This window comes from Rhincodon typus, chromosome 3, assembly GCF_021869965.1.
Source record: "Rhincodon typus isolate 14 chromosome 3, sRhiTyp1.1, whole genome shotgun sequence".
Taxonomy (NCBI): domain Eukaryota; kingdom Metazoa; phylum Chordata; class Chondrichthyes; order Orectolobiformes; family Rhincodontidae; genus Rhincodon; species Rhincodon typus.
The window spans coordinates 1,041,362-1,069,068 of NC_063334.1; the positions used below are offsets into that span (position 1 = coordinate 1,041,362).

A 27,707-nucleotide genomic window follows, 5' to 3' on the forward strand; every position below is an offset into this window, starting at 1 on the left:
CCAAGACAGGTGGTAGGAGTGGGAGGGTTTCCTGGTTAGCCTAGTTTGCAAAAGGCAATGGCAAACCACTGCGATATTTGCCAGGTATGCCAGGGACCAATATAAGTTACAATCCATGGTTATCAGTGTCCTCCTGAGATGTTGTACTTGATAAGAAAGTTAAATCATGAGAACAAATGACAAAGCAATATCTGTTTTCCAAGTGACCAAATATTTGATGCATATGAAAATATGCATATGATTAACTTTCACTGTATTGTTTTGGATTTTTAGTAGTTTCAAGCAGTCAACGACAATGTTTTTGGAATTGCAAGGGGTACAAATGCCTCACTTTGCTCATCAACCGCCAGAAACTTGAAAGCAAGTGAGGTTGCACAGCAGTAGAACAATTGAATGTTCATTGCAGCGTCAAGACCAGTCCTCTGTACCTTACATTTAATTGACACCAAATTCACTCTCCTCCTTAACCTTTTTTAAAATTTCACAATCTTGAAAAGAGGCAAGAAGGATAATCGAGGAAATTATAGATCGATAAGCCTTACCTCAGTGGTAGGGAAGTTATTGGAGAAGATTCTCAGGGACAGGATTTACTCAGTTTGGAAAAGAATGGATTTGTTAAGGATTCTTATGGCTTTGAGTGGGGGTGGGAGGGTCATGCGCAAATTGCGTAGAGGTTTTTGAAGAAGTGATGAAGGTGATTGAGTGTAGGGCGACAGATGTTGTCCACATGGAATTTACACTTGACAAGGTCCCTCATGATAGACTGGTCCAGAAGATCAAATCACAGAATCCATGGTGAGTTGGCAAGTTGGCTACAAATAGGCTTAGTCGTAGGAGAATTAGAGTCGATCAGTCACCGTGAATCTATTGTCGATTGTCAAAAAAAATCCATCTGGTTCACTAATATCCTTGAGGGAAGGATGCTGCCATCTGTACCTGATCTGGTCTACATGTGACTCTACACCCACAGCAATGTAGTTGACTCTTAACTGCCTTCTGAGCAATTAGGGATGGGTAATAAATGCTGGCCTAGCCAGCGGCGTCCTCATCCCATAAATGTATAAAAAAAATCTGACTATCTGCACTTTCACCAGGAAAAAATTTTCTTTCTGTTTATCCAGACCGGTCATGATTTTAGTCATCTCTATGAAATCTCCTCTCCACTTCTTTACCTTGTAAGAAGTGCAGCCCAGAAACTTCAACCCCATCATCTGAATGAAATCCCCCATCCTTCGAATCATTCTGAAAATTCTTTCTGTACCCATTCTTAAGCCTTGACATCCTTCTGAAAGCGTGGTACCCACAGTTGGACACACTACTTCAGTTGAGGCTAAATCGGTGTTTCATCGGAGTTGACCATAAGTTCTTCAATTTTCCAAGCAATGCCTTGAGTTTTAAAGCCCAGGATCTCTCGTGCCTTATTAACACTTTGTCAAGCTGACCTGCAACCTTGTGTGATTGGTACACAGTTGGCCTCCAGTCGTTCTGTTCCTACACCAATTGAGCATAGTTCCCTTCATTTCTATATTACTACTTCTTCTCTCTCAAATGTATTACTTCATACTCTCTGCAATAAATTCCAGCTGGTATGTCTGCTCCTGCCAGCTATTTATGTCATCTTGAAATCTTTTATCTTCCTCTTTACACTTGCAAGTATTGTTATCATCACGTTTTGGAATTGTGTCCTACACACTGAAGTATAGGTCATTTATATCACAAAACTGATACAGAACGCAGGTTGTCTATTCAGCCTGTTGTCTCTCTGTTGGCTCTCCAAGGGAGGAATTAACCTTGCACTGAAACATGGCCGCCTTGAAATCCTGTTCTTTTTCAGATTATCATCCACTCCCTGCTAAATGGTTTGATTAACCCTGTACACGTCAGGCAGTGCATTTAGATAGTGGCCACTCACTGTGTTTTTCTTTTAGTCATTCACTGGATCTGGGCATTACTAGCTAGGTCAGCTTTTATTGCCCATCCATAATTCCCAGAGGGCAGTTGAGAGCGACCACATTGCTGTGTGACCGAAGACACATGTAGGTCAGGCCAAGTAAGGTGGCAGATTTCCTTCCCTAACACACATAAGTAATGTATCAAGGTTTCTCCTCCTACCTCCCTTTCTCCTGTTGTCAGTTCCCTTGATTCTGTCCTGTAGTTCTCAATCCAATCAGACCAGTATTTCCCTAACCACACTGTCCAGTCTCCTCATGATTTTGACTACCTCAGTAAATTTTCCCGGGGAAAACAGTCTCGGTCTCAAATTGTCTCTGTAGCTGAAGTTCCTCATGCTTGGACCATTATTGTGATTATTTTTCTGCACTTTGTCCGATGCTTCACATCCTTTCTTAACTGTGGAGATGAGAACTGGATACACTACTCCAGCTGATGCTAATCCAGTGCTCTATATTACGAATTCAACACAATTTACTTTTTGCATTCCATGCCTCTATTAATAAAGTCTAGGAGTCTGTATGCTTTGTTAACTGTTTTCTCAACCTGTCTTGCCACCTTCAATGATTAATGGCCATATACCGAACTCTCTTTGCTCCTGTACTCTCTTTAGAACTGTGCCTTTATATTATCTCTGTTCTTCCCGCTAAAATGAATCTCTGCACATTTCTCTGCAATAAGTTCTGCCTGCTGCTTTTGTGTATTCCACCAACATATCTTTTTGTTTTAAAGTTCTGCACTATCCATTGTCACAGTTCACCATGCTTCCATGTTTAAATCACCATCCACAAATTGGGAAATGGTGCTCTGTGTATGAAAGTCTAAGTCATGACTATTTATCAGGAAGAGCAGGGTCCTAACTCTTGACCCTTGGTGGGGAGAACAACTCCACCACAAAACATCTATGAGCCACTAATCTCTCTCTCTCTCGTCACTCAGCCAATGTCCAATCCATCCAAATGCTGTCCCTCATTATTCCTTAAAATAATTTGCAAGTCTGTTATGTGACACTTTCCCAAATAGCTTTTGCAAACCCATTTATCCCTCATCGACTATTTTCTCTGTTTCTTCTTCAAATCATGCAGCTCGTTAACTTCAAGGGGATATTGTATTCAAATATTGGATTTCTGTGGTAATTTCTGTTTTTGTTACTTTCCTGCTCTCAAATTTAGCTACCATTCATTTCAATCCCTTCACTTCCCCATATTGTATTCAGGGCTGTAGAGTAAGGGAGGGTCATTGGACCTGAAATGGTAACTCTGATTTCTTTCCACAGATGCTGCCAGACCTGCTGAGCTTTTCCAGCAACTTTGTTTTTAAATCCCTTTGGACACTCTTGGCTTCCTCTTGACAATCAACTTCCCTACCCCAAAATAAAACAAAGTTTTTAAAAAAAAAACAGAAACCTGAGGAAGGGTCACCGGACCCGAAACGTTAACTCTGTTTTATCCTCCACAGATGCTGCCAGACCTGCTGAGCTTTTCCAGCAACTTTGTTTTTGTTCCTGATTTACAGCATCTGCAGTTCTTGCGGTTTTTATTTTCCAAAGAGATTTAGTTTGGTTAGGTGAACTGATTAAAAGCAATACTGGCAGATTTGTTGTAACGTGGGAAAACATGAACTTGTCCACTTTAGAAAGAAGAATAGAAAAGTGGTATTTTGTTTAATACTGTGAGATTGCAGAAATTTGAAGGACAGTGGGGTCTGGATGACCTGGTGCATGAATCTCAAAGTTGCTAAGGAGGTGCAGGAAGTGATGAGGATAGCAAATGGAATGTTACTGTGTATTATAAAGGGCTTCATGGAAAGTAGGACATTTTACTGTAGTGTACAGGGCCTTGATGAGAACCATGTGTAATTTGCCTGCCTTTCTTTTTGGAAAAAGGATGTAATTGCATTAGAACCAGTTCAGAGAAGGTCCACTCACGTCATTGCTGGGTTGAATTGCTTATCTGAAGAGCAGTTGAACAGGTTATGCCTATACCCCTTGGAGGTTGTAAGAATGAGAGGTGATAATTGAAATAAGTCAGATCCGGTGGGGACTTGACATGATGATGGTGGGAGTACATTTCCTGCAGGAGAACTGTCATGTCTCCCTGAGGTAGCACACTGGATATCAAGCCCTGCTATTCCCAGAGTCGTGATAAAGTTCGAGATTTTACAGCGGTGCCCAAATTTCTCCAATTTACCAGTCCTTTCAGACCCCGGTTGACGGAAAGCATGGACTAGGTTTAAGTACTTGAAAAGAATTACTATGCAATAAAAATAAGCAGATTCTAGCTACGGATAAACAGCTCTGAACTGTTGATACGTAGCTCTGTTGGTTAAAACTCTGACCCCTCCCCATATAAAACTCACTGTACATACACACAGAGCCAGACGTGCAAAAACAATTGGTTGTTATGGGCGGCAGGGAGGAGTGGGAATGCAGTTCTTTGGTCTCCGCCCACAGGATTCACTTGAGATGATCATTTTGGCTTTCCAGGGCTTTCTGCTCTGCAATCTCTTTTCTCCAGGTACTTTCACTTGCTTCCAGGAGGTACAGAGCGACTAGTTCACAATTATCAAGTCTCCGATGACTTAGTTTAAAAACAACAGCTTACAGTAACTGGTGAGGGGGTAATACATGAGCTTTCTTCAGGCTTTAGGTTTTTTTAAACAATAGATAGACCCGCAGCCACACTTGACCAGAGGTCCGAAGCCTTCTGGCTATGCTGTGCTCACCCATGAGCTGTTCAGCCACTCGGGAGCCAATCTCACAGTTGTCGGCAGGTAGAAGGCCTTTGTCATCGACGATCGGCCTCCGTTCCACAGACCAATCAGCTAGTCGTTACCTACTGAATTCCATTTGGTACGCACTCCCTGGTTCCAGTTCAGCAACAACTAAACTTGCCCCCAGTGATTGAACAAACAACGCAAGCACCACTTATTGTAAGTGCCAGTAGCTTGCTTTTTCTTAAAAAAAAAAGGTGCAGAATTTCCTTCCACCATCCTTGTTCCATTTCAATCCACAATCAAAAACAAAAGAAAATTAAAAGATACAGTTTTCAAAGAGACAAGAAATGGTTTTCCTTTTGAACTGAGATGAGAATATTTTTGAGGGTTGTTGATCCGTGGAATTCTCTCCTGCAGCAAGCAGTCATTCAGTAACCTCCTTGACTGTGGCAACAGGGAAGTAACATACTCTCCTGGATTCATTTGGGTAATGAAAGAAATACCTGTCCAATCCCCAAAATATTAAACCTGCTATCACCATTGGTCTTCCAGTTTTCTTTGCTTCACTGTACAGCCCTGCAGCGGACTTTGGTCCCGGCTGTACCCACCAATGGATCATCATTCAGTACTGAATTCTGATCAGAGTGATTCGCGCTTGGCAGTGGGGGATTCATCTGTAAAAGCAGACTCTCTTTACAAATATTCAAATTACCAGTAGGGTAGGTGGCTCAACCCTTTGACCCTGCACCCAACCCTATTCAATAAGATCATAATCGATACTCCACATTCCTGGCTATGCCCAAATCCTTTTCACACCCTTGCTTCTCAGGAGTCTAGCTATCACTGCCTTAAAAGTATTCAACAACTTTGCTTCCATTCCCTTTTCATCATGAGAGTTAATTTCATGCATCAATACAGTACAGAAGAGGCTTTCTTTGGTTCATCAAGTCTGTACCCCCAGAAATCATAGAATCCCTACAGTGTTGAAACAGGCCATTTGGCCCATCAAGTCCACACCGATCCTCCAAAGAGCATCCCACCCAGATCCACCCTATCACTAACCTGGCATTTCCCGTGGCTAATCCTCCCAACCTGCACATCCCTGGACACTATGCACAATTTAGCATGGCCGATCCACCTAACCTGTGTGTTTCTGGATTATGGGAGGAAACCCACCCTAACCACTGAGCCACTGTGCCGCCCTATGGCACAAAAATATTCTACTACCTGCAGTAGCCCCATTTCCTGCTCTGTGCCCATAGCCTTGAAAATTATGATACTTCAAGTGCTCATCCAAATACTTTGTTAAAGGTTGTGAGGTTTCCTGACTCCACTACCCTCCCATGCCCTCAGCACCCTCTGGGCGTGAAGGTTTTTTCCTCAAATGCCCTTTAAATTTCCTGCTTTTTACTTTAAAATTATGCCCCTTTTGTTGTAAATCTTTGGGAACATCTGCTTTCTATTCACCCTGTCCATGCCACTTTATATTCTGTATATACCTATATATACACACACATACACACACATATATTCAATCTTCTGTGCTCCAAAGAAGACAACCCAAGTCTATCCACAATGTCTTCATAGTTGAAATGCTCCATCCCTGGCAACATCCTGGTGAATCTCTCTGCACCCTCTCCAGTTCAATCACATCCTTCCCATAGTGTGGTGACCAGAAGTGCACACAGTACTCCAGCTGTGGGCTAACCAGAGTTCTGTACAGCTCCAGCATAACCTCCCTGTTCTTATAACCTGTGCCATGACTGATCGAGGCAAGTGTACCATATGCTGCCTTAACTATGTCTTAATTTCTGTCAAAAAATTGAATAAGAGTTGGTTTATGAAATCTGCTTAATCTGTTTGTATTTTGTCCAAAATTAGGCATTTTTTCAATTCAATGCCACCATGTTTTAACTAAAGTATTATTTGTAATTTGTTTTATATTTGATAACGTTCCATTCTGTAGTCGTGCTTTAATGCTACTGCAGAAAACTCGAGTCATGGAAATCTGTTTCTGGTTTTATAAAACCAAGCCTGCTCGACCTCAAAAGTTTCAAACAAATGCATATCGATTTTTACGAGAGTAGTCATAAAATATGTTTTGGTCCTCTGAATTCAAAACATGAAAAATGCCCAATAATGTCATTTTAATTACAGTTTCTCTGTCTCTCTTTATTAGAAATACTGGTCACGCACAACGTGTGTGTTTGTGTGTGTGTATGTGTGTGTGTGGTCTGAAATCTGGTGGTTTATTGCCAGAGATACTATGCACTAGTGTCACCAAGATTTAGAAGCTTTAGAATTTGAGGCGGGTGGTAGCAAGGTGTGCCTGGGAAACCAGATTTTTTTTTTCCCCCCCTTATTTTTAAACAGATGTGAGTTTTGCTCAAACTTTTATGGGGAGAATGATCGGTGTCAAGCATTTAATAGGTTTCAGCAACAGCATTTTTATCTCAATTTCTAAATGTTTTGATGCACGCTGCAAGTTGATGACAAATCTGTGTTAAGCTCCTTTCTCGTATAACAGCCGTAGAACAAAAATGGAACTAATTTTACCTTGAAGCAGGAATGACTTCCCATTCTTCCCTATGTCCTGTCTTGGACGATACGCCATGCCATTAGACCACAGGCATCTCGTATGCTTCAGTGCTATCTGTCACAGTTCCATTTAATGTCACCTTTTAAATGTAAAGTGTGAAAAATGTATCTTTTAAAAGAAAGGAAGGTTAGGCATGCTGGAAGATTGATGAAACCAATGGGGATTTTTTCCCTTAATAAATGCCTACTAAACGCACTGAAAATGGCACAGTTGTATGGATGTAGAGAATTGTTCACTGTTTCCTAAGTGATTATTATTAATGTGCAATGCCTGATATGTGTGAACAAACAATTTTATGCTGTATACACAGTGCATTAGTGTGTGATTTTGACTTTTCCAGCTATCCTTGTATGCCAGCATATTGTCAGGAAACTCAAACTTGTTTCTAATTTTCCTACTTTCGCTCTATAACTCCATGTTGTTATGCTCAAACGTTTCCACATTTAGGTTTATAAAACTTTTTCTCTCTTTGCTATCTTTCAGGATCCAAATAAGAGCAGCGCCACAAACAGCAGTAACACCTTCTCTAAGCCACACAAATCTACAAAAGAGCACAAGGACAAACCATCGAAAGACTCGAAAGAGCACAAAAGTGCCTTCAAAGAACCTTCCAGGGAACACAGTAAAACTTCCAAAGAGCTCTCAAAGAAACCCAAAGAAAGCAAGCCACTAAAAGATGAAAAAACTGTTCCTAAGACAGCATTTAAGGAACCAAAACCAATGTCAAAAGAACCAAAATCATTGGAAAACAACCCAGTAAGTGGGACAGGCGGCATACAACAAGATGTTAAGGCTCCGACCAAGAGACTTCCCAACACAGACTCTGATGAGCTTTCAGTTAAGAAAAGAAAGAAAAACAGTTCGGAACTTTTGTTTAAAAGCTTCTCTAATGCTTCTCCGCCTGAAAAGAAACACGTGAAGGACAAATCACATGTTAAGACAGCAAAGGTCAAAATGGAAAATGAGGTGATCGAGAAAAAGAAGCCCAGTTTACCACCATTTGAAGACATTGTAGATGCAAATGACTCTGCATTAGATGATATGTCCTCTAAATCAGAGGTAAGTACGAGTACTAAAATTTAATGTGAGTAGTGGGGTTGGGGGAGTCTCTCTTTGCTAAATGTACATTTATAAGGTAGAGTTTATGGCCCTTAGTGCTCAAGTAGAAATGTTATTCTGTGAAGCCCAAATTGACTTTTTAAAGCCGTTTTTGAAGCAGTGATGTGGAGCTTCAAAGGCCACTGCAATTACATTAAAGATAATATCTACAAATTGGTCCATCAATTGCTCCAACCAGTCTTAAATCTCTGTTCATGCAACTCCTTCAAAGTTTAAAAGGAGAGAAGGCAAATGAAACTTCAAGTGGATGGTTCTATCTGATACAAGGTGTTTAGCTGGGGTCTCCCTTTGTTCCTCTTCCTTTGTAGCCAATACATTCGGAAAGTTTGCCTTTCCTTCTTTGAAAGGCAATATGGTTAAATTTTTAGTGAAATGTATGTAGTTATTGAAGTTGGCCCACTTATGTCACCAGAATACAAAAAGATTAATTGGCAAGTCTTGAATGTGGCAAGCGGTGTCTCCTCTTCCATCCCTGTGTGTCATGAAGTGGGTAAGATTTGATGACAAGCTGCAGGAACTTGAGCAGACATTTGCTTTATTATTGATAACATTCTCAACCAAATTGGTGACTGTTCGACCAGCTCTTCTGCCATATGGCCGCTGGTAAATAAACCACTTTATGGCCATGAAATAAAAGCATAAAATCGTAAAGATGTACAAGTCTACCCACATTTCCGAGAGAGGTAGGTTACACTCAAAACTTGGATCTTTTCTCGACCCAACTGAGGATAGCAGATCACACTTAGACATTCAACAACTTGATGGTTCATGTTAATTGTACTAACTTGCATCTGTTGAAAGATTGCAAAGTCTTTATATATTCCACAGAAGGTACCTTTACACACTCCTTATTTATAACTGCACATGAACAGATTTTCTGTTGGTGATTTCTTGTTGTCTTGCTCAAATACCACTGCAGTTTTGTTCTATGTTGAGTATGCATTAAGCTAACAATCTGCAATGGCAAAGTGCACTTTGCAGAGCTATGTTTCCCAGTGATTCTCAATATATTTTTTAATACAAATCTTTTATTCAGCAAGAACAGTGGACTGCTTGAGCACTGGAGTGATCCTCTCAATTAATATTAATCTTGAGTAGAATCAGGCTGTGTGACGAATTAGCACACCACTGTGTCCTACAGTAATAGCGAAGCTGTCAAAAACCGCACTGAATTTTTGGTTATAAAGCTGCCATTGTATCTACATCCTTGTGTTGAATTTTATTTGAGACACTGGATCTCTAATTTCATTTAGAAAAATATTTTACAGCGCTGTAAGTTGTTTTTGAGGCTAGCTTTCATTTGTGTTTTTTTTCTTTGTTGTTCTTTATGCTCAATAAATAATATACTACTTGCTTCCTCATCCTACCCCCACAAAGAAAAGGAATATTTGAGCTATCTTTCAGGCTTTCACAGAAGTTTCAGTCTACAGCAATAAAAGAGGCACACAATTTAATCTGAGTCACTACTTAGTATTTTCAGTGACTGTAAGAAAATCATCAGCATCATTCTTTAATTTTTAAAAAAAGTCTCTCTCTCATTTGTTTTGTATTATTCCTTTGTAAGCTGCTAGTTTGGAAGTATATTATATGCCTTGTTGCCCAGAAGACTCATTTGCTGAAAGTTATTAGTCATATGTCTGAAGCATGTGGAAGCTTAGTCATTTAGAAAGTAGGAGGAAGAGAACAAGTGACTCATTTGTTGGTCTGAGTGTTGATACGAAAAGGCAAGCGTCAGAAGGAGAGAGCTAAAATCATAACTTGATGTCACACTTTGATGTTTGAGAAGGATCTTTTTAAAAAAAAATCTTCTATTCTGTAGAACTAATCCTACCTACCAAGCTTCCATTTCTACAAAAGGTGTTATATGAATGTGGTACCCTGCCAGTAGTGTTGCATTTTCTGCAAGTGGCCAGAGCTAAAGCTGTAAAGTAATAAATGATGTAAATTAGTACGTTGCATTCAATTTTTAGTGTGTCTGAACATTAAAACTGGATACAAGTATTTTGCTCACAGACAAATTTCAATGATATTTCTCCAGTCTGATGGGCTCAATGTAAGTTTTCTGTAACTCCTGTTTATGATTGTGTTATTCACCAAAGTGATGCAATAATTGAACAGAAGTCAATGGGTAAATAATTTCATCTGTGCAGTGACTATGCATTCCCATTCGGTGAACTCTGGGACAGCGTGTTCTTTTGCTGACCAATGTTAATGTTCCTAATGAATTGTCATAATCAGTTGTCAGCCCTTTGCTACAGAGAGCGACGATACTTGTGCATATAGAATCAAGTAACAAAGTAAAAATACAATGAATGAATGCAAATATCAGATAAATACAGGAAGTTCTGGAAATACTTAATAAGTTTGGCAAAACCCATCCAGAAGAGTCGCAATCAACTTGAAACGTTGACTCTGTTTCTGTTTCCAAAGTAAACAACTCCCTTTGCAAGGTGTGCGGAAGAGAATTTGACTCTCCATTTTTCTCTGTCATTGCTTTTGCATGTCCTCTTCACTCTCGCACGCACCTGCATATTATAAGGAAGGGCTAGAGGGAAGGAGGGAGAAGTAATAATTGTATACCCAATTCTTTTAGAGGGCAGGAGCAAATGACTGCAGATGCCAGAATCGGTACTGAAAACAACAAATGCTGGAGATCACAGCAGGTGAGACGGCGTCCATGGAAAGGGAGCAAGCTAACGTTTTGAGTCTAAATGATTTCTCGAGAGCTGAAATGAAGTGTGGAATGGGTGGGGGCCGTGTGGCGCTGGTGGAGAAATGATATTGATAGTTCAGGATTAAGTGATCGGAATGTGAGCATGACAGAACACTGCCAGACTTGAAAGAGAAGACAGCCCCACTGGGGTGGGGAGAGGGGAGAGAGGACATGGTGACAAAGAATATAACAAGTAAAGTTAAAAGGAAGGGAAGAAATGGGAGTTGGTTCTTAATTTGAAGGAATGAGCTCTAATGTTAAGTCCAAAAAGCTGTGAAGTGCCTAGTCTGAAGATGAGACATTGTTCTTCCAGTTTGCACTGTGATTCACTGGAGCACTGCAGTGTGCTGAGGACAGACAAGTGGGTATGCGAGCAGGACGCTGTGTTAAAATGACCGGCTGCAGGAAGTTTGGAGTTATGCTTGCGCATGGACCGGAGGTGTTCTACAAAACAGTCACCCAGTCTCCATTTGGTTTCTCCAATATAGAGTAGGCCACATTGGCTGCAGCGAATACAACAACCAAGATTGGAGGAGGTACAGGTGAAATGATGCTTCACCTGGAAAGACTGTTTAAGCCCTTGGCTGGTGAGCAGGGAGTTGTTGTTATGGGAGTGAAGAGAATAGCCAGTCCTGTTGTGTTGTGTTGGATTGGATGTTGCTGGGTGGAGGTGAGTAGTCATGTTGCTAAATTGTTGATTGTATGAAACCAGCCCCAGCTCCCTATGAATGAGCCTGTTTCTTCAAGTTGATGTCTAATTTGAGGCATCAGAGGAACTCTGGAGACTGGGCTCCACAATTTTTAAATGAGACTCTATTTCCTCAAGATTTTGGTCACCATTTGAATTTAATGTTGGCCATTAGTGCTTGCGAGGCTTGAGTTCCTCAGCCAAAGGAAGATTCCAAAAATTGTTTGTTTTTGCTTTAAAGAGCAATTCTAATGGGCCAGTAGGAGCACTAACATGAAATGGAGCGGAAATGTTTACTTTTTGGACCAGTGATTGAAGGTATAGCTAAAGTAACCCAAATTGCACATGTTGATATTTTCTTGTCTGCTGTAGCAACAAAAGGAGGTACATGTTTGTGAAAAGTTAATCTGCTTAGCAATGCTAGATGATCAGATATATAGTTGAAATTTTATTGAATAATTGGCGAGGATTAATAATCTTCAAAGTTTTTCAGCATTAAAAAAACCAGAAGAATGTCTAATTTAAGATCATATAATCCTCAAGTGTTGGCTTCTAAAATCTTGCTAAGTGTAAATGTACACCGGTAAGAAAGCTCAAACCTACTTGTGTTCAAAATCTTCGAATATTTATACAAATTGAAAATTTATAAATTATTTTCTGCAATGATACACTGAAATGCTGGATGCTTTATATTCAGAGTTTCATTGTTTGATTCAACCGTGAGCCTTTGCCATTTACTATGCATGAAAGTGGTGATATGGGCCTGCTTTTCCAGGCCTACATCATCGGTGTGTCAAGATCAATATCTGTTAGGTGTCACAGTGCTTCATGGCTATGTAGAGCCAACTGTTGCTTGGAAGCTGCAAGGCTGTGCAGCTTTATGTTGGCTGCTGTCAACTTAACCCCTTTTTAAGAATTTATGCAAAAACCTTTCAAGGTACTGCACGTTCAAATCAACAGAAAGCAGTTATCAGGTTCATTGCCTTTCTCATCAAAGTGAGTGTAGGCTTTTGGCTGAGCACTGGGGATCCACAAGTTTCTTTTTAGATCGAAGTACAGATATACTTTTCCACATTACTGACATTGATATAACTTGGAGGGTGAGTCTCATTCTTACCCACAGTTGGAAGTGTGGTAAGGTGAGTCTAAAAAGGTCAAAGAGAAAGCAATATGAGGAAGCATGAAGAAACAAAATTTCTCACTTTCTCCATCACTAACCCAAAAGCTTTGCGGTTCAATTTAAGCCAAATAAAGGAACATTTATGGCTAATTGCTTAATGATATATAGTGATTCACTATATAATAATATGATACAAAATGTGCTAAAACCAATTCAGATGCAGACTCAGATGTGCAGCTTCTGAAGGTAATGCAGACTTTTATTTCCAAAGGAATGGTGGGTGCTGTAAACATGTGGTATTTGGTTTTAACGTTGAGCACCTAGTAACTACATACAAAAGTTGTGATTAATCAAGATGAGGTGACTTAGTGCTATAAGAAAATACGTTTTCTACTCTTGGCCAAGTTTTGCTCTTTCAGACTGCATTGATGCTGTCTGGAAGTTCAGATTTGCATTGTGCTTTTTGGGTTATATACACAACCGGAGATTGAGAGATGGGTGACTAACTCCCACAGTGTTATCCGTGGGAAATTTCACAAGTCACCCATTTTCTTTCTTAGTGACTCCCAAGTGATTTGTGTTGTCTGTGAGCAACAGAAATTAACAGGTTGGTCAACTTAGAAACCATCCCAAGCTCAACTTGTTTCTGCTCTCACTCTGCATTTCCAGAAAGTAACAATTTCTTATGATGGTGTCAGCAGAGTTGCTAAGGTTTCTTCTTAGCCATCCAGAAAAATAAAACCTGATGATGAATTTCACCCCTACACCCATGGCTTTGGACACTGCATTGTTGATTAGGATTCCCGTAACATTCTGCATTTGCTTTAGATCTTCAGGTGGACCTTTTTTGTTCTGGGTGTGTTTTCATGACAAAATAGCAGCGTTCGTCACCCTTACGCCTTTGATCGAGACCGCGAACATAATGCATTTTGTCTGAAGCAATGCAGCATCCACTTGCTCTGCAACACCACCACCCTCCTCCCAGTCCAGAGTCAGCATTTGGTGAAATCAGTTGATTTGCTGAAAACATCACCTTTCCAGCTTTCATGTTGCTGTTAGAAACTCCATGAAAAGTTGCACTTAATTCCATGAGGTTGAACTGGACTCTAAACAGCGTTCTGTTAAGCTAATGATCTGACCCTGAAGGGTTTATTTTTATATCTGTCAGATGTTGGTAATTGTCTCCATGTTTAACAACTAGATTTTTCAAATCTATTTCTCATCTTTTCATATTTCTGCTGCTACTTCCTACCCACTTGTATTTCCCAATCTTTATTGCCCTCATAGTTTGTTTTGAGAGGTAATTTTTTTTGGTGTTTCTCATTAACTGTCAATGAGAATTATTTAGTGTGAGAGGCAGTTTGGTCATTTTCATGATCTTCACGCAGCTCCAGAGTGGAAATCCTCATTGTAACGTTCTCCACAGATTGCTCAGATTCTCAGTGATGTTTTCTTTTAAGGTCTGCACTAAACATCCCTTGCTTCTGGAGATACATTTTATTGTGCTCAAAATGCACACAATTTATAGACAGTCAGTCAATATGGTATTTTCTAAATTCCTACTTTAGAAATAAAACCAGTCTGATTCCAAACTAAAATACAAACAGAAACCGAAAGAACTGCGGATGCTGTAAATCAGGAACAAAAGCAGAAGTTAAGGAAGGGTCACCGGACCTGAAATGTTAACTCTCATCTTTTTTCTTCGCAGATGCTGCCAGACCTGCTGACCTTTTCCAGCAACTTCTGTTTTACTTCCTAAAACACAAACAGATTCTAAACAAGGTCTCACACCTAACCTGCATTGTCTGACCTAAAACGTCACCTCTTCTTTACACTGATTAAAACCCTTAGTTTTCTCAGGACTGTAACTTGAAAGGTTGAACTGGACTATTTTAATAGTTAAAACCTTATAACTGATTAAAGATTTAATAACATCTTTGTTTAATACATCCTCATCAGTGAAGTGACCCTTTGATCTTTCACTTATAAATTCTGAGTCTGATACTACCTCTCTCACTAAAACCTGAAGAAGGACAGAGGCTCTGAAAGCTTGTGTTTTCAAATAATCCTATTGGACTATAACCTGGTGTTGTGATTTCTGACCTTGTCCACCCCAGTCCAACACCAGCACCTCCACATCATTGCTTCTGGCCACAGTCTCCAAGCTGATATTAGTGTTGATAATAGTTTACTTAGTCAACTTAGCAGGACTCAGCTGGCTTTTCTTCACAATAAGAAGGCAACTTTATGTAACAGAAAGGCCAAATCATGTACCATGGCACCAACAAGAGGATCCTGGAATTACTACGATATAATTCTGGTAGTCAGCATTGTCGCCTTACTGTGTATCCTCCAATAACACAACAAGAACAAGAACATCAATGAATAAATTTGTTTTTTAAAAAAAATTACCACTGCAGTAAGGCTAGTAAAAGTTAATCCAAGCTAACTAAAGAGTTTTTTTTTTACATCGGCCAGTTTACCTTGTTTTACTGCGAGGGCCTTTCTTAAAAGTCTTATCAGCCATTTCACTTAAAATTTGTACCCTGTACTTAATTTTATAGAACTCGCCGTAACTTTTTCTTAACTTTCATTGCCATGCCAATTTTTTTTTTAAATTTTACGTACCTCTTTGTGTATTTGTTTATCTTGGCCCTTCACATTGATATCATGTCTGTTCTAATCTGAATTCTAAAACCAAACCTTCATTTGCCTGCCTATTTCTGCCAACCCATTTACTTCTCATGCCTGGTTAGTTGTTCCATAATTTTTTTAACCATTGTGAGCGTGTGTACGTGTGTGTTTTTGGGGCTGGGGGTGTGGATAGTTTTGAATTAAGTGAATGGTACACATGTTATTGCACAAGATCATGATTGATTTTCATGTGATCACAATCTGACTCTTTCCCTGGTGACATAATTGAACACTGCTGCAAACTTCCTAAGATCAATATCGTATGCAACAGGAAACTGCAAACGGATTCTTTGAATTGCAGAAACCTGATCCTATTGTTTAATGGTGATTTTTATCAAATTTATTTGGTTTGTTAATTTTGCAGTGTGCATTTGTACATGGTTACAGCACTGATGTTCAAAGATTGAATGAATGTGTCAGCGTTTTCACAAGCATTTGAATTCTCGTTGCAACTTGCATGATTGGACAGCGTACCTTTTGAAGAGAACTGCATTTTTAAGTTAAACTGCTATGAGTTGTTCTCAAATTGAAGATATATTTTATGCATAAATAATGACTTGATGCTGAATCAGAGCTTCCTTGGTTACTTTTTTTAATGGGTTAATGCTGGAGTTTGTAGTTCAAAGATGTGAAAAACGATGGTACCTCTAACAGCGTGCTTCTACTACAAATTTGCTCCTTTTTTGCAAGGTTAGGCTTTACGTCATTTTTTATTTTGTTTCTCCACCATTTCCTAGTTTAGGTTTCACCTCCCAGACAGAGAAATAAAGTGCACTTTTTAAGAAAAAAAAATTCGGATCCATCCTCTCGCCAAACATTACATACCAATTTTTGAAAGGAACACTGAGATCTGTTCAAGCATGTGATTTGGACCTCTGTAAGCGATGCTATGTATTCACTTGTTGTGTTAGCACCAAACTTGATTTTCATCCCGATTCAGAAACAGGAATGTTAGGCCTGTACTTTGGACCATATGCTTATGAACAGTCTGTTCTTGGCAAATTAACTTGTGATGTCAATAGTGTGGTCTGAAAAATAGCTGGACATTTACCTGTTTGGAATCTGTCCTTTTTAAAAATACAGATTGTGGCTTTTTGACACCAATTAACTGAAAATTATTTCAACATCAGTTTGCTTAATGAGCATAATTTTTGTTACATCAATAAGTTGGATATTAACCACAGTTTTGTTTTGTATCTTGTTTACAGTCTGTTCTATTGATTAAAACCTTAAACTTCCTCTAGGCTAAATCTGCTTATACACTACACTTGTACAGAATAAAGATAAAATACAAAACTTGAAGGTGGAAGCCTTGACATTATTTTGCCAGCAAGCAGCCCAAGGTTAATTATACAGTTTTTTGGTGAGGGACCAGGACCCTTCGAGCTGGTGCGACCAAGGCTAGAAAGACATAAAGATCAAAGAGAACTAACATTTGTGATTTAATTCTAAGGTTTAGTTTTGAAGGCATGAAGATTACAGAAGGAAGGTAATAGGTAAAATCACCATAGTCTTACCATCTCCCATTTAGAGAGAGAGAGAGAGAACTGGTGATGGCTTAACCTGAGGGTCACCAATCTCAGACAAAGGAAGAGGCTGAGAAGGAGAATATTTCATGGTAACCTCAGCTGGTGTGAGAATTGAACCTACACCATTGACCGTCACACTGCATTGCAAACCAACCATCCAGCCAACTGAACCAAACCAATACCTGAAAAGTAGAGAGATGATTGAGTTCCCCATTTTGAGATCCTGGGCGGACAAGTTGGAGCAAAAAAGAAATTGGAATAACTAATTTTATCAAAATGTATTGATGACATTGGAAAGAACATTAATGGAAAGTTCAGATCAGCACTGTATGTAATGAAGACAAAGCACTAAACAATGCACCGCTGCAATGGAGAATGTGAGAAGAATGGACCTGTCTAATTTGTCTGTTGGGAGGCTAGCCTTTTCTATATTCTTTCCAAGAATGTACGGAAGGTATGAGAGGAGCATTGCCATATTAGTAATTATTTAAGGCCCCAGTGATAGATTTCTGAGTTACATGTTCAGATTTAAGAACCAGCGTGGCACAATGCCGCATTTACTTTCAAAGATTTTAATTCCGATAGATGTGTCTGCCTTTCTAGTGGCAATCTGGCCAGTTGGAACTGATCTATAATAATGCAGCACTCTCGTCTTGTGAAATTAATCATTTTGACTCATCGGACAGTAGTCAAAGATATTTATCTAGCTTTGGGCAGTTGAAAACTGTGTGAAATGAACCATAGATGATTTGGAAATATTTTTACAATAACCATTCCTGGATTTTAAAGGCAATTTTAAAGAAAAGCATTTATTGTGAGATTTTTGATATCCAAAACCAAGATGCAACCACAAGTATCTTTTAAATGCAGCATAAACGTAACGATTTTAAATTTCTTTTTTCACTGGGAACAATCAACATGAGTGTGGTTCCAAACGTGACTTTACTCTGTTCCACCTCGGGAAGTTGAGATGACTAAGTCATCAAGTATTCCTTTGTTTAAAAAGTCTGTGGGTGCAGTGTTGCTCAGTGTTAGTCAGTGTGCTACTCAGTGTGCACAATTAAATTTGCTGAAAAGGTGGACAATCCTTGCTTTCATGCTTTCATGGCACTTGGGGTACTTAGTCTTTTAGTGATGTCTGTTTCTCCTAGAAATCCCCACTCTCTGATTCTAGCCAGTTATTACTACAATTGCAGCTAAATCTGAAGTAAGCAATTACCATCGTGGGTTTATCGGTTCTTGTCACTGCTTCAGCTTGAACTTGGCTCGTCCTTCCCCTGATCATTTTCCCCTCTAGTAAAATAAAGTCAGTTGCCTCTTGCATGCACCAGTGCATGTTTTCACTTAAGAGTCACACTGCTGCCTCATTGGAGAGAGAAGTTAGAAAATGGATTAAGGCAGAAAATGGGATATAAAGCAAGAAAAAGAATCTTTTGGTTTCAGCTAATATTCAGCTTTATTGGCCTTTTCCAACGTGGTAGCTATTAACAGAAAAGCAGAAACAGCTCCTGCTCTACTCCACCCCCTCCTCGATCCCACCCCGAGCTTTTGAAAGGATTGAGTCCTTTTTAACAAAAGAATTGTGTTGCCACTGTTTCTTCTAATAAAGTCAGCTTGAGGTTTGAAAATATAATACTGAGTAATTGAATAACTTTTCTGTGCTAAAATTTCAACTTGTTGAACAGTATAAAAGATGAAAATTTGATATTTAAAGCAGCCTTACCATTTCAGTTATGAAGAGTAAAGTAGTATATTCCAAATTTAAGTTACCAACCACATGGAAACTGAACAATTTGCAAAGACGTTTAATTACAGCAGCTACTCAGACAGGAATGCACCATTTTAAGGCTGTGGTTGGCTGTCCAACATTGGGATGTCTGCAACACTTATGATTCTTAGCTATTTTGTAGACAATAAACAAAAATCAAAGGTATTTTCTAATGTTTCTTGTGAAGAAAGTTGATGCCGTAACTTTGAAACAAGCAACTGCTGATCATTTGCACAGATTTACTCCAGTACTATGTTTGCCAAGTGCTTAATTTTGTAAATTAAGCAAATATAGATAACAATTGTGATCTTTATAAAAGAAAACCTACACAAGTAATTATGTTTTATGTTGAACTTTGTTTGCTGTTATAGCTGCAAGTTATTTTTGAGAGTAAATCCACTCACTCTGATTTGTACTTTTTCTTCCTCATTAAGTGATAGAGTTCTGCATTATAATCTTTGTTTTTTTTTGGTTTAATAGTAACTTTGTAGAGTTTCGATATCTATCTGTTTTTAATGAATAAATGTATTTCCAAATGACTGCCTGGGTAGTTCAAGTTAACAATTCCCGTAAAATTGGAAATGTTGAGGTTGCAAGGCAAGTTACAAACAATTGTTTCCTAACTTGAGAAGGAAACATATACTTTAATACAGTTAACATCATGCAGAAGTGAGCAGAGGTCTACTATATCCTTTTAAATCTATTGACAATTGCATACTCTAGTAACAAGCTAGCAATTTTGAAAGTTAAATGTGAAACACTGCTCTAAGGCAATTGGATTGTAATTCAAAAGCAATGCTCCCAGTGCAAAGATTATGTGCTTTCCGGTAATATTTGAATAAGAGCAAAAATGTACTGAATGGTGTGAAAACGCAATTTTCGGGTGGTAGTTAAACAGTAAGCTTACTACAGAAAGTCAAGTTTCAACAACGAACAGCTCGAATAGAAACTTAATAGAGGTGTTTAAAATCATATAGGATTTCAACAGTGATGAGAGAAATTAGATCGCATGGTGGATTGCGGATCACTAGAGCACGGAGATTTAAGATGATTGGCAAATAACGTGAGGAAGGTAGCTTTGAAGCAGCAAGTCGTAAGGATTTGGAATGTGCTGCCTCATTGAGTGGTTAATGCAGATTGAATCATAGCTTTCAAAGCCAACTTTGAATAATCAAAGGAGGAAAAACTGCAGGAAATGGAGAAAGCTGGAGGGGTGCAGGGATGGATTGCGATTAAATAATTAGATTGGTTTTTGGTCTTTGAAAGAGCTAGACCAGATTCACTGGGCTGAATGGTGGTCTTCTGTGTCATCCTTCACATGGCAAGGGAAAATGCTGATATTCCATTTGTTTCTGGGGAATAAAAGGTGCAATATTGTGAAGTTGTGCGGTGCAGAAATCCCAGATTAATTAACACCTCTCAACCTAGGATGTGTTGGAATGAATCAGCCTTTCAAAACCTAGAACTCTGCTGTTTTGATTAAAGCACAAACTGTTTAGATTCCCTATCTTGGGTTTCTCATGCACACATTTGCACATTAACGTCGTTTTGGTTTTGTATAAATGCCTCTCTCTTCTGTGATGCTCCATGATCTTGCAATCGCTATTAGTAAATCAATTTCCCTTTGGCAAGATCGCTGCTCACAGTCCCATTTCACTAGTGAGCAAATGATTACATTAGAGTAATTGGGAAATTGTCAGTGCTTGGCCATGATTTAACATCTGATTTACAAACCACATGAACTGGAAGTAATTTGTATACAAGCTCATATGAAACCACACATATTAATTTGACATAGTAAATAATACAGCCATTTACTGCACTTCAATTTCACTTTCTACTTATGATGACTTTTGGATACACTTTGGTTTCTTAACTGACTCTCTTTCCAGTCAGCTCCATAATCGTATCAGAATAAAGAGAAGGAAAATGGCATTGCAAATGTTTCAGCATCAGTTCTTCACTTTTAGCAAAACAATTCCCTTTTTTTCCATAAAACCTGAACAGTGAACAACTCAAAATTATGTAGCCTATTTGCTAACAAATCATTAGACTGTAGCAGCATAATTAATAAAGCATTATGCATCCTGAAAGTCCTAAGCAGAAATTTTCTATTGGCTGTCAAGTATATTGTGTAAAAAAAAAAAAAAAAAAAAAAAAATTGTTTTAAGTTTCTCAGTTCAAGATTTATGCGACTGAACTGCTTTACTCTCTTTTTCTCTTTGTTTTTTCTAAAAAAAAAATTGAGAACTTGAATGTCCATCCCAAAATTTTTATGCTGTACCAAATGTCTCTCTCCTTTTTGTAGACATGTGTAATCAAACAAGATTCAGGTCTATACTTGTTTATGGTTAAATTAATTCCGTAATTTCTGTTTCTGTATGTAAAATTTCACGGAAACAAATTACCTCGTTCACATTAGTAATGTGTAGCTTAAAATCTAAAGGGAAAAATAAAGATTTGTTGTTGAACACTCAAGCCAAAATATATGGTAGAAATTGTGTTGTGTGACCAGAGTGAGAGACAATTTGGCATGACTCTGCATTGATTAAAGAGATATCTTACTCTATAGACTTGACTCTGTCTTGGAAATGTGAAGGTTTTTTTTTTATCCTTTTGTGCCTTGTTTTTGTGGTATGTAATGGGGATTATGCATTTTAGTATCAGAACCATACATGGAGAAGGATTACTTGTCAATTGCTGAAAGCAGTGCTGGCTTGAGTCATAATAATTTTTTTGAAAGATAAATTTTTAAGACTTATTTGTAACCATCACTGCAGCTTGCGAGGCTTTTTAAGAAAATAACATCCTTTTTTTAAGAAAGGATGGCTGAAGCTTGTATTCTTAGTGACATCAAACAGTGCCTTGCAGGTGCAAGCTTTTATGATTCAGTTAGCGATTAATGTGCCTTTTGTTGGCAGGAAACTCACATGGCCACCAAAGAGTGCCATGTTTATTGTGTCCTTTTGTTTTCCTTTTGTTTGTTTCAGGAAATTGATAATTGCAGGGTTCTGATTATTTCCTGTTTATGTTCCTGCTGACATGAGCAATCGATGTACCAAGGTGGGGGTGGTTAAAAAAAAAACTGTGGCCTGAGATGTCTGCTCCGAGCTTAGTCAGTCAAACTCCATTCACTCTTAACAGTAGGGAAAGTCTGATGAAATTCAAGAATGATTTCAGTTACAAAATCGGGATTTCTTATGTCGTGTATGCATGAAAAAGTTAAGCAAGAGAACCTTCACACTGTGCAGTGACAGTTTTATTGGCAGAAGTTGCTGCAGATTTATAGCTTTATGGTCCAAGTAGAATAATAGTGCACTCTGTGTGAAAACCAAAGTGTCTGCTTTTTTCCTCATTTCTTTTCTCTCTTCCTTCCTTCAAAATCCCAGCCCCTTAGGCTCTGGAGACCCGACGCATTTTTTGATGGCTTTATTGCCTTCCCATCCTTTCAGATATTCATCTTATTCAGATAATGCAAATCAAGTTCTCTTCCTTTTTGCGCAATATTTTAACGTTGCATTACAAAATTCATCAGAAAATATTTTCATTGAATTAACCATTTCAAATGATGTATGTATTTACTGTGAAGGAAGTTTTAGCCCTTGAGCTTCATGCAATTCAGAAGGAGAAAGCTTATTGTAGGGATGTTTGCACAGTTTGATTTCAAAGGGGTGAAAAAATATAACCCGAATGTCTACATGTTGCAGTTTCAAGCAGGTTATTTTCATTGCTTCACTGTTGTCAGATTGCAAATGCAAGATAGTTTTCGGCCCAATTTATATTGAAACGGAAAGTTCCATATGGTAAGCAGCAATCTTTATCAAGATTCTCTGCGTATGTTGCAATCTCCTCTTCTGAGCTAGGGAGAATGATTCCTGCACAAATGTTGTACATCTAGTGGTTTCATTTGTAGAAGTTCTGCCATAATTTCTCAACGTGTCCTCTGTCACTATGTGGCTCAAGAAGTTCTAACCCTTGTATAAAAGCAGATGAGTCCTCTGTTAGCAATTACATGATTCTGCAGCTTTAAAGAGAAACCAAAAGAACTGCAGATGCTGTAAATCAGAAACAAAAACAGAAATTGCTGGTAGAGCTCAGGAGGCCAGACAGCATCCACGGTGAGAAATCAAAGTTAACGTTTCGGGTCAAGTGACCTTTCCTCAGAACTGTGCTGAAGGATTACTCAACCCAGTAATTTCAGCTTTTGTTTCTGCAATTTTAAAGATTGTGGAAGAAACATACATTATATTTTGAATGTCAACTTTTGGAGGTTTTACACACCGATATGTAATTATTACACTGGTTTGTCATGACAACAGTTGGCAGGTTTGTGTTGGTTTGCAAGTACTAACACAGATTGGGTGGCACGGTGGCTCAGTGGTTAGCACAGCTGCCTCACAGCACCAGGGACCCGGGTTCGATTCCACCCTCAGGTGACTGTCTGTGTGGAGTTTGTACATTCTCCCCGTGTCTCTGTGGGTTTCCTCCCACTGTCCAAAGATGTGCAGTTTAGGTGGATTGGCTGTGCTAAATTGCCCCTAGTGTTCAGCAATGTGAAGATTAGGTTATAGGGGGATGGTTCTGGGTAGGATGCTGTGAGGTCGGTGTCAACTTGTTGGGCCGAAGGGCCTGTTTCCCTATGATAATCTATGAAGTGCATCTATCGTTTTAGCTGCATTTATTGAACTGATATCTTTGAATGTTTAAGGATTGATTTTCAATGAGAAGATCATATGGTGGAGCCTCAGCATTTTCAGTTCAACTGCTTTATTGGTCTAATTCTGCAATTTAACTTCTATATTGTTGGAAAGAGACAATGATGTGGAAGCATCTTGTCTTGCACTCACCAGGATTTAAGTGCAAGAAAACCAGCTCTAGAAAAGGAGTAGCAATTTGAACAGTTTAAGAACAGGGGGCTTAATTGGTTTGACGATGGACATGCAGCCAGGGCTGTCTTAATTTAAGTGATTAAATTAAAGCCAGATAAGTAACTTGGAATGCTGTCATTGGGAATGATGCATTGATTGGGGCTGTCTTCATTTGCCCTTTTACATCTTTTTTCATTGAGGAATTTGTGGACATTATTTTTCCCTGCAAACAATAGTGGCGTCTTTGAATAAATCTAGCTTCTAGTGTGCCCAAATGAATCACACTGCAAGCCCAATGGATTTTTCCTAAATTGGTTTCTGGCATAATCCTTACAGCCATTGAGTCATTGAGATGTACAGAATGGAAACAGACTCTTCAGTCCAACTTCTCCATGCAGACCAGATATCCTAAATAAATCTAGTCCCATTTGCCAGCATTTGGCCCATATCACTCTCGACCCTTCCTGTTCATATACCGGTGCAGATGCCTTTTAAATGTTGTAATTGTACCAGCCGCCTCCAATTTGCTTGCAGCTCATTCCATACACCACCCTCTGTGAAAATGTTGCTCTATCGGTATCTTTTTAAATATTTCCCCTCTGACCTTGAACCATTGCCCTCCATTTTTGGACTCCACCACCCTGGGGAAAAGATCTTGACTATTTACCCTATCCATGCCCATCATGATTTTATAAACCTCTATAAGGTCACCCCTCGGCCTCTGACGACCCAGCCTATTCAGCCTCTCCCTGTAGCTCAAACCCCCAACCCTGGTAACATCCTTGTAAATCTTTTCTGAGCCCTTTCAGGTTTCACAACATCCTTTCTATGGTAGTGAGACCAGAATTGAACACAGTATTCTAAAAGTGGCCTAACCAATGTCCTGTACAATTGCAACATGATCGCCCAACTCCTATACTCCACTAACCAATAAAGGCAAACATATTAAACACCACCTTCACTATCCTGTCTACCTGCGACTCCACTTTCAAGGAACTATGAACCTGCATTCCAAGGTCTCTTTGTTGAGCAACACTCCCCAGAACCTTACCATTAAGTGTATAAGTCTTGCCCTGATTTGCCTTTCTAAAATGCAGCACCTCACATTTATCTAAATTAAACTCCATCTGCCATTCCTCGGCCCATTGACTTGTCTGTTGAAGGTCCCGTTGTACTCCGAGGTAACCTTCTTCTCTGTCCACTATGCCTCCAATTTTAGTGTCATCTGCAAACTCACTAACCATGCCCCCTATATTCACATCCAAATCATTAATGTAAAGCAGTCAGGATTATTTAGTAAATGTTGTCCAGTAGCAGAATTGCATTGAATGTTGGATGCTGAGTTTTTCGAGTAAGCTGTTTGAGCACAGTCAACACATTGCTTGCTACAGACTGTCAGAAGGGTGTATGAACTTTTTATCGTTGGAAAGTCTACCTTGGATTACTCTGGAAGGAAAAGGTGTCTTAAAACACTTGATCAAGAGGAGGAGTAAATTGACATACCAGCCTGTGCTTGCAAAACTCCGAGTATGGTGTCCGATATTATGTTCTGTTATTAGATAGCATTCACTGAATAATCTCGATTAAACTGAGAGCAAAACCAGAAACTAATTTAACATTGAACAAAAACAAAGTTGCTGGAAAAGCTCAGTAGGTCTGGCAGCATCTGTGAAGGAGAAAACAGAGTTAATGTTTCGGGGCCGGTGACCCTTCCTCAGAACTACGTTAACTCGGGACCCGAAACGTTAACTCTGTTTTCTCCTTCACAGATGCTGCCAGACCTGCTGAGCTTTTTCAGCAACTTTGTTTTAGTTCCTGATTTACAGCATCTGCAGTTCTTTTGGTTTTTACCAATATGACATAGTCTGTCACGCTCAGAGTGTGATTAGATTGCATGTGCCAGAAACTACATTTAATCTCACAAAAGGGCCTGTTCTTGGTAAACAAAAGAAATATGTTTATACTTTGTACTTTTTTTTAAAACTGAGTGATGTGTTTCTCTTTAGAAGCCATGCAGTTGACCAATTAACTTCCTGTTAATGGATTAAACAGTTCCTTCTACATCTCCACGCCAACCATAGTCCAATCAATCAGCACCCTGTTATGATATAGAAATTGTTGTTTACTTTGTAAAGTTAAATTTTGTGTATTTCAGTCCTGATAAGTGCAGGATGTAAAGTTTTTTTTTGCCTTTGCCTTTGTATCTCATTTTAGCTATGTCTGATTTTAGTAAAAGTGAAAGTAATGCATTTACATTGTGTTTCATTATCTCATGTGGTTGTCAGAAAACATGTGTTTTTGTACTCCAGTAATATTGTTTTGGGGCCTGTAGCCACAAGTTTGAGTTGAGGGACAAAATGTTGATCTGGACTTCAGGGTGAAGCCTGTGCTCTTCTTCTGTTGTACCATTTGGACATAGTCATAGAGTCATACACTACAAAAACAGACCCTTCGGTGCAACTTGTCCATGCTGACCAGATATCCTAAATTAATCTAGTCACGTCTAAAGTGTATGCAACAAATCAAGTCATGTACAACTGAGTTTCCTTGCATGTTTTAAGCCATCTTGTTATTTCCCTCAAAACCAACTGCAGATAGTAATCTGATAGTACGGAGCAATATTCAAGTCTAATGTGTCAGGTTCTGTTGAGGTTTCAGTTGGTCACTGAAACTGGCTTGAATTATACAAAATTAGAATCGGTAATTCATATTTGCAATGCAAATTTTCTGAACAGTTTCTTTTGTAAGAAAAGCATTATTAGTACCTTACATGCTTCAAGAACTGTAGAAACCTTGCAATTTTTAACAAATTAAGTGCCAATTTCCGAAGTGAAAATTGGCCATATGGTTACTGTAAAAGTTATGTTTTCGGTTACTGAGAGAGGCCTGTCAGGAAAATACCATGAAATGATCTACATGATAGGTAGTTCCTTTCCTTCCTCGGGGCTTTTTTTTTTAAAACTGTTGCTTTCCACTCTTCCCTTACGTTTTACCAAGCTGCAGCATAGGGGATCATTGTGGAGCTCAGTTGGCCATACAGCTGGTTAGTGATGCAGAGTGATGTCAATTCCTGCACTGGATGAAGTTACCATGAAGGACTCTCCTTCTCAACCTCTCCCCTCGTCTGAGGCATGGTGACCCTCAGGTTAAATCACCACCAGTCATCTCTCTCATATAGTCTGTTAAGACTATGGCGACTTCATTACCTCTTGTCCCTAGCTGTACGTTTCTCCATTTTTGTCCCCCCCCCCCCCCACACCAAACAAGAAGTAAATGATTTGGTGTTAGCAGTTTTCACTGGTGTCTGTTCCAGACATTCTCCACCCCACCCACTCCCCCCAACTTCCCTCATCAAAAAGATTCTGTCTATCTATATTTCTCCAGGTCTCTTAATTTTGACTTTGTGTTCTGTAAAATACATTGATGCATGAAGGTATTTAACTGGAGCTGTGGGCACAGAATTACTGGCCAGAATTGTTTTTGTTCTGCTCATTTCCGCTTTAGCTTGCAGCGCAATGTCCCAGTCTTTGTTCTTCTTGTGACTCTTTCATAATGCACCAAGGAGTAACAGTGGGGGCAGGAAATATGAGACATGTCATTTTGAAGGTAGAAATTATTACATGCTGTATTCCAAGTGTGGTTGTCTTATTTATTTAAGATTACAGTAACTATTTTCTGCTTAAACCGGGGAAGATTCTGCATAACTATCTTCACTGTCTGTTGCTTTTGAGCCATAATGTTTTTTTTTCTAATGTCTGAGTATTTATTGCTTAAAATATCTAATTTTAGTAAACTATAATCAGTACTACACTACAGTTGCCAACTTGTGTTAGCATTTGAATGAGAAGGATTTTAAACGAAACAAAACAACTAATGTGAATTTTTTTAGAAAGGAAAAACCAGGATGCAAGATGTAAGCTTTAGGTCCTGTTTTTGAGTTCCAT

General features: G+C 39.0%; 1 protein-coding gene across 2 annotated transcripts in view; it reads left to right on the forward strand.

Annotated features, from left to right (window-relative positions):
• mllt3 (MLLT3 super elongation complex subunit) overlaps window positions 1-27,707 on the forward strand; it is a 133,070-nt gene that overhangs the window by 61,447 nt on the left and 43,916 nt on the right. For both annotated transcript variants that reach the window (XM_020527289.2, XM_020527291.2), the window contains exon 5: window positions 7,748-8,323. In XM_020527289.2, the coding sequence (XP_020382878.2) occupies window positions 7,748-8,323 (576 nt within the window). The remainder of the gene's footprint in view (window positions 1-7,747; window positions 8,324-27,707) is intronic.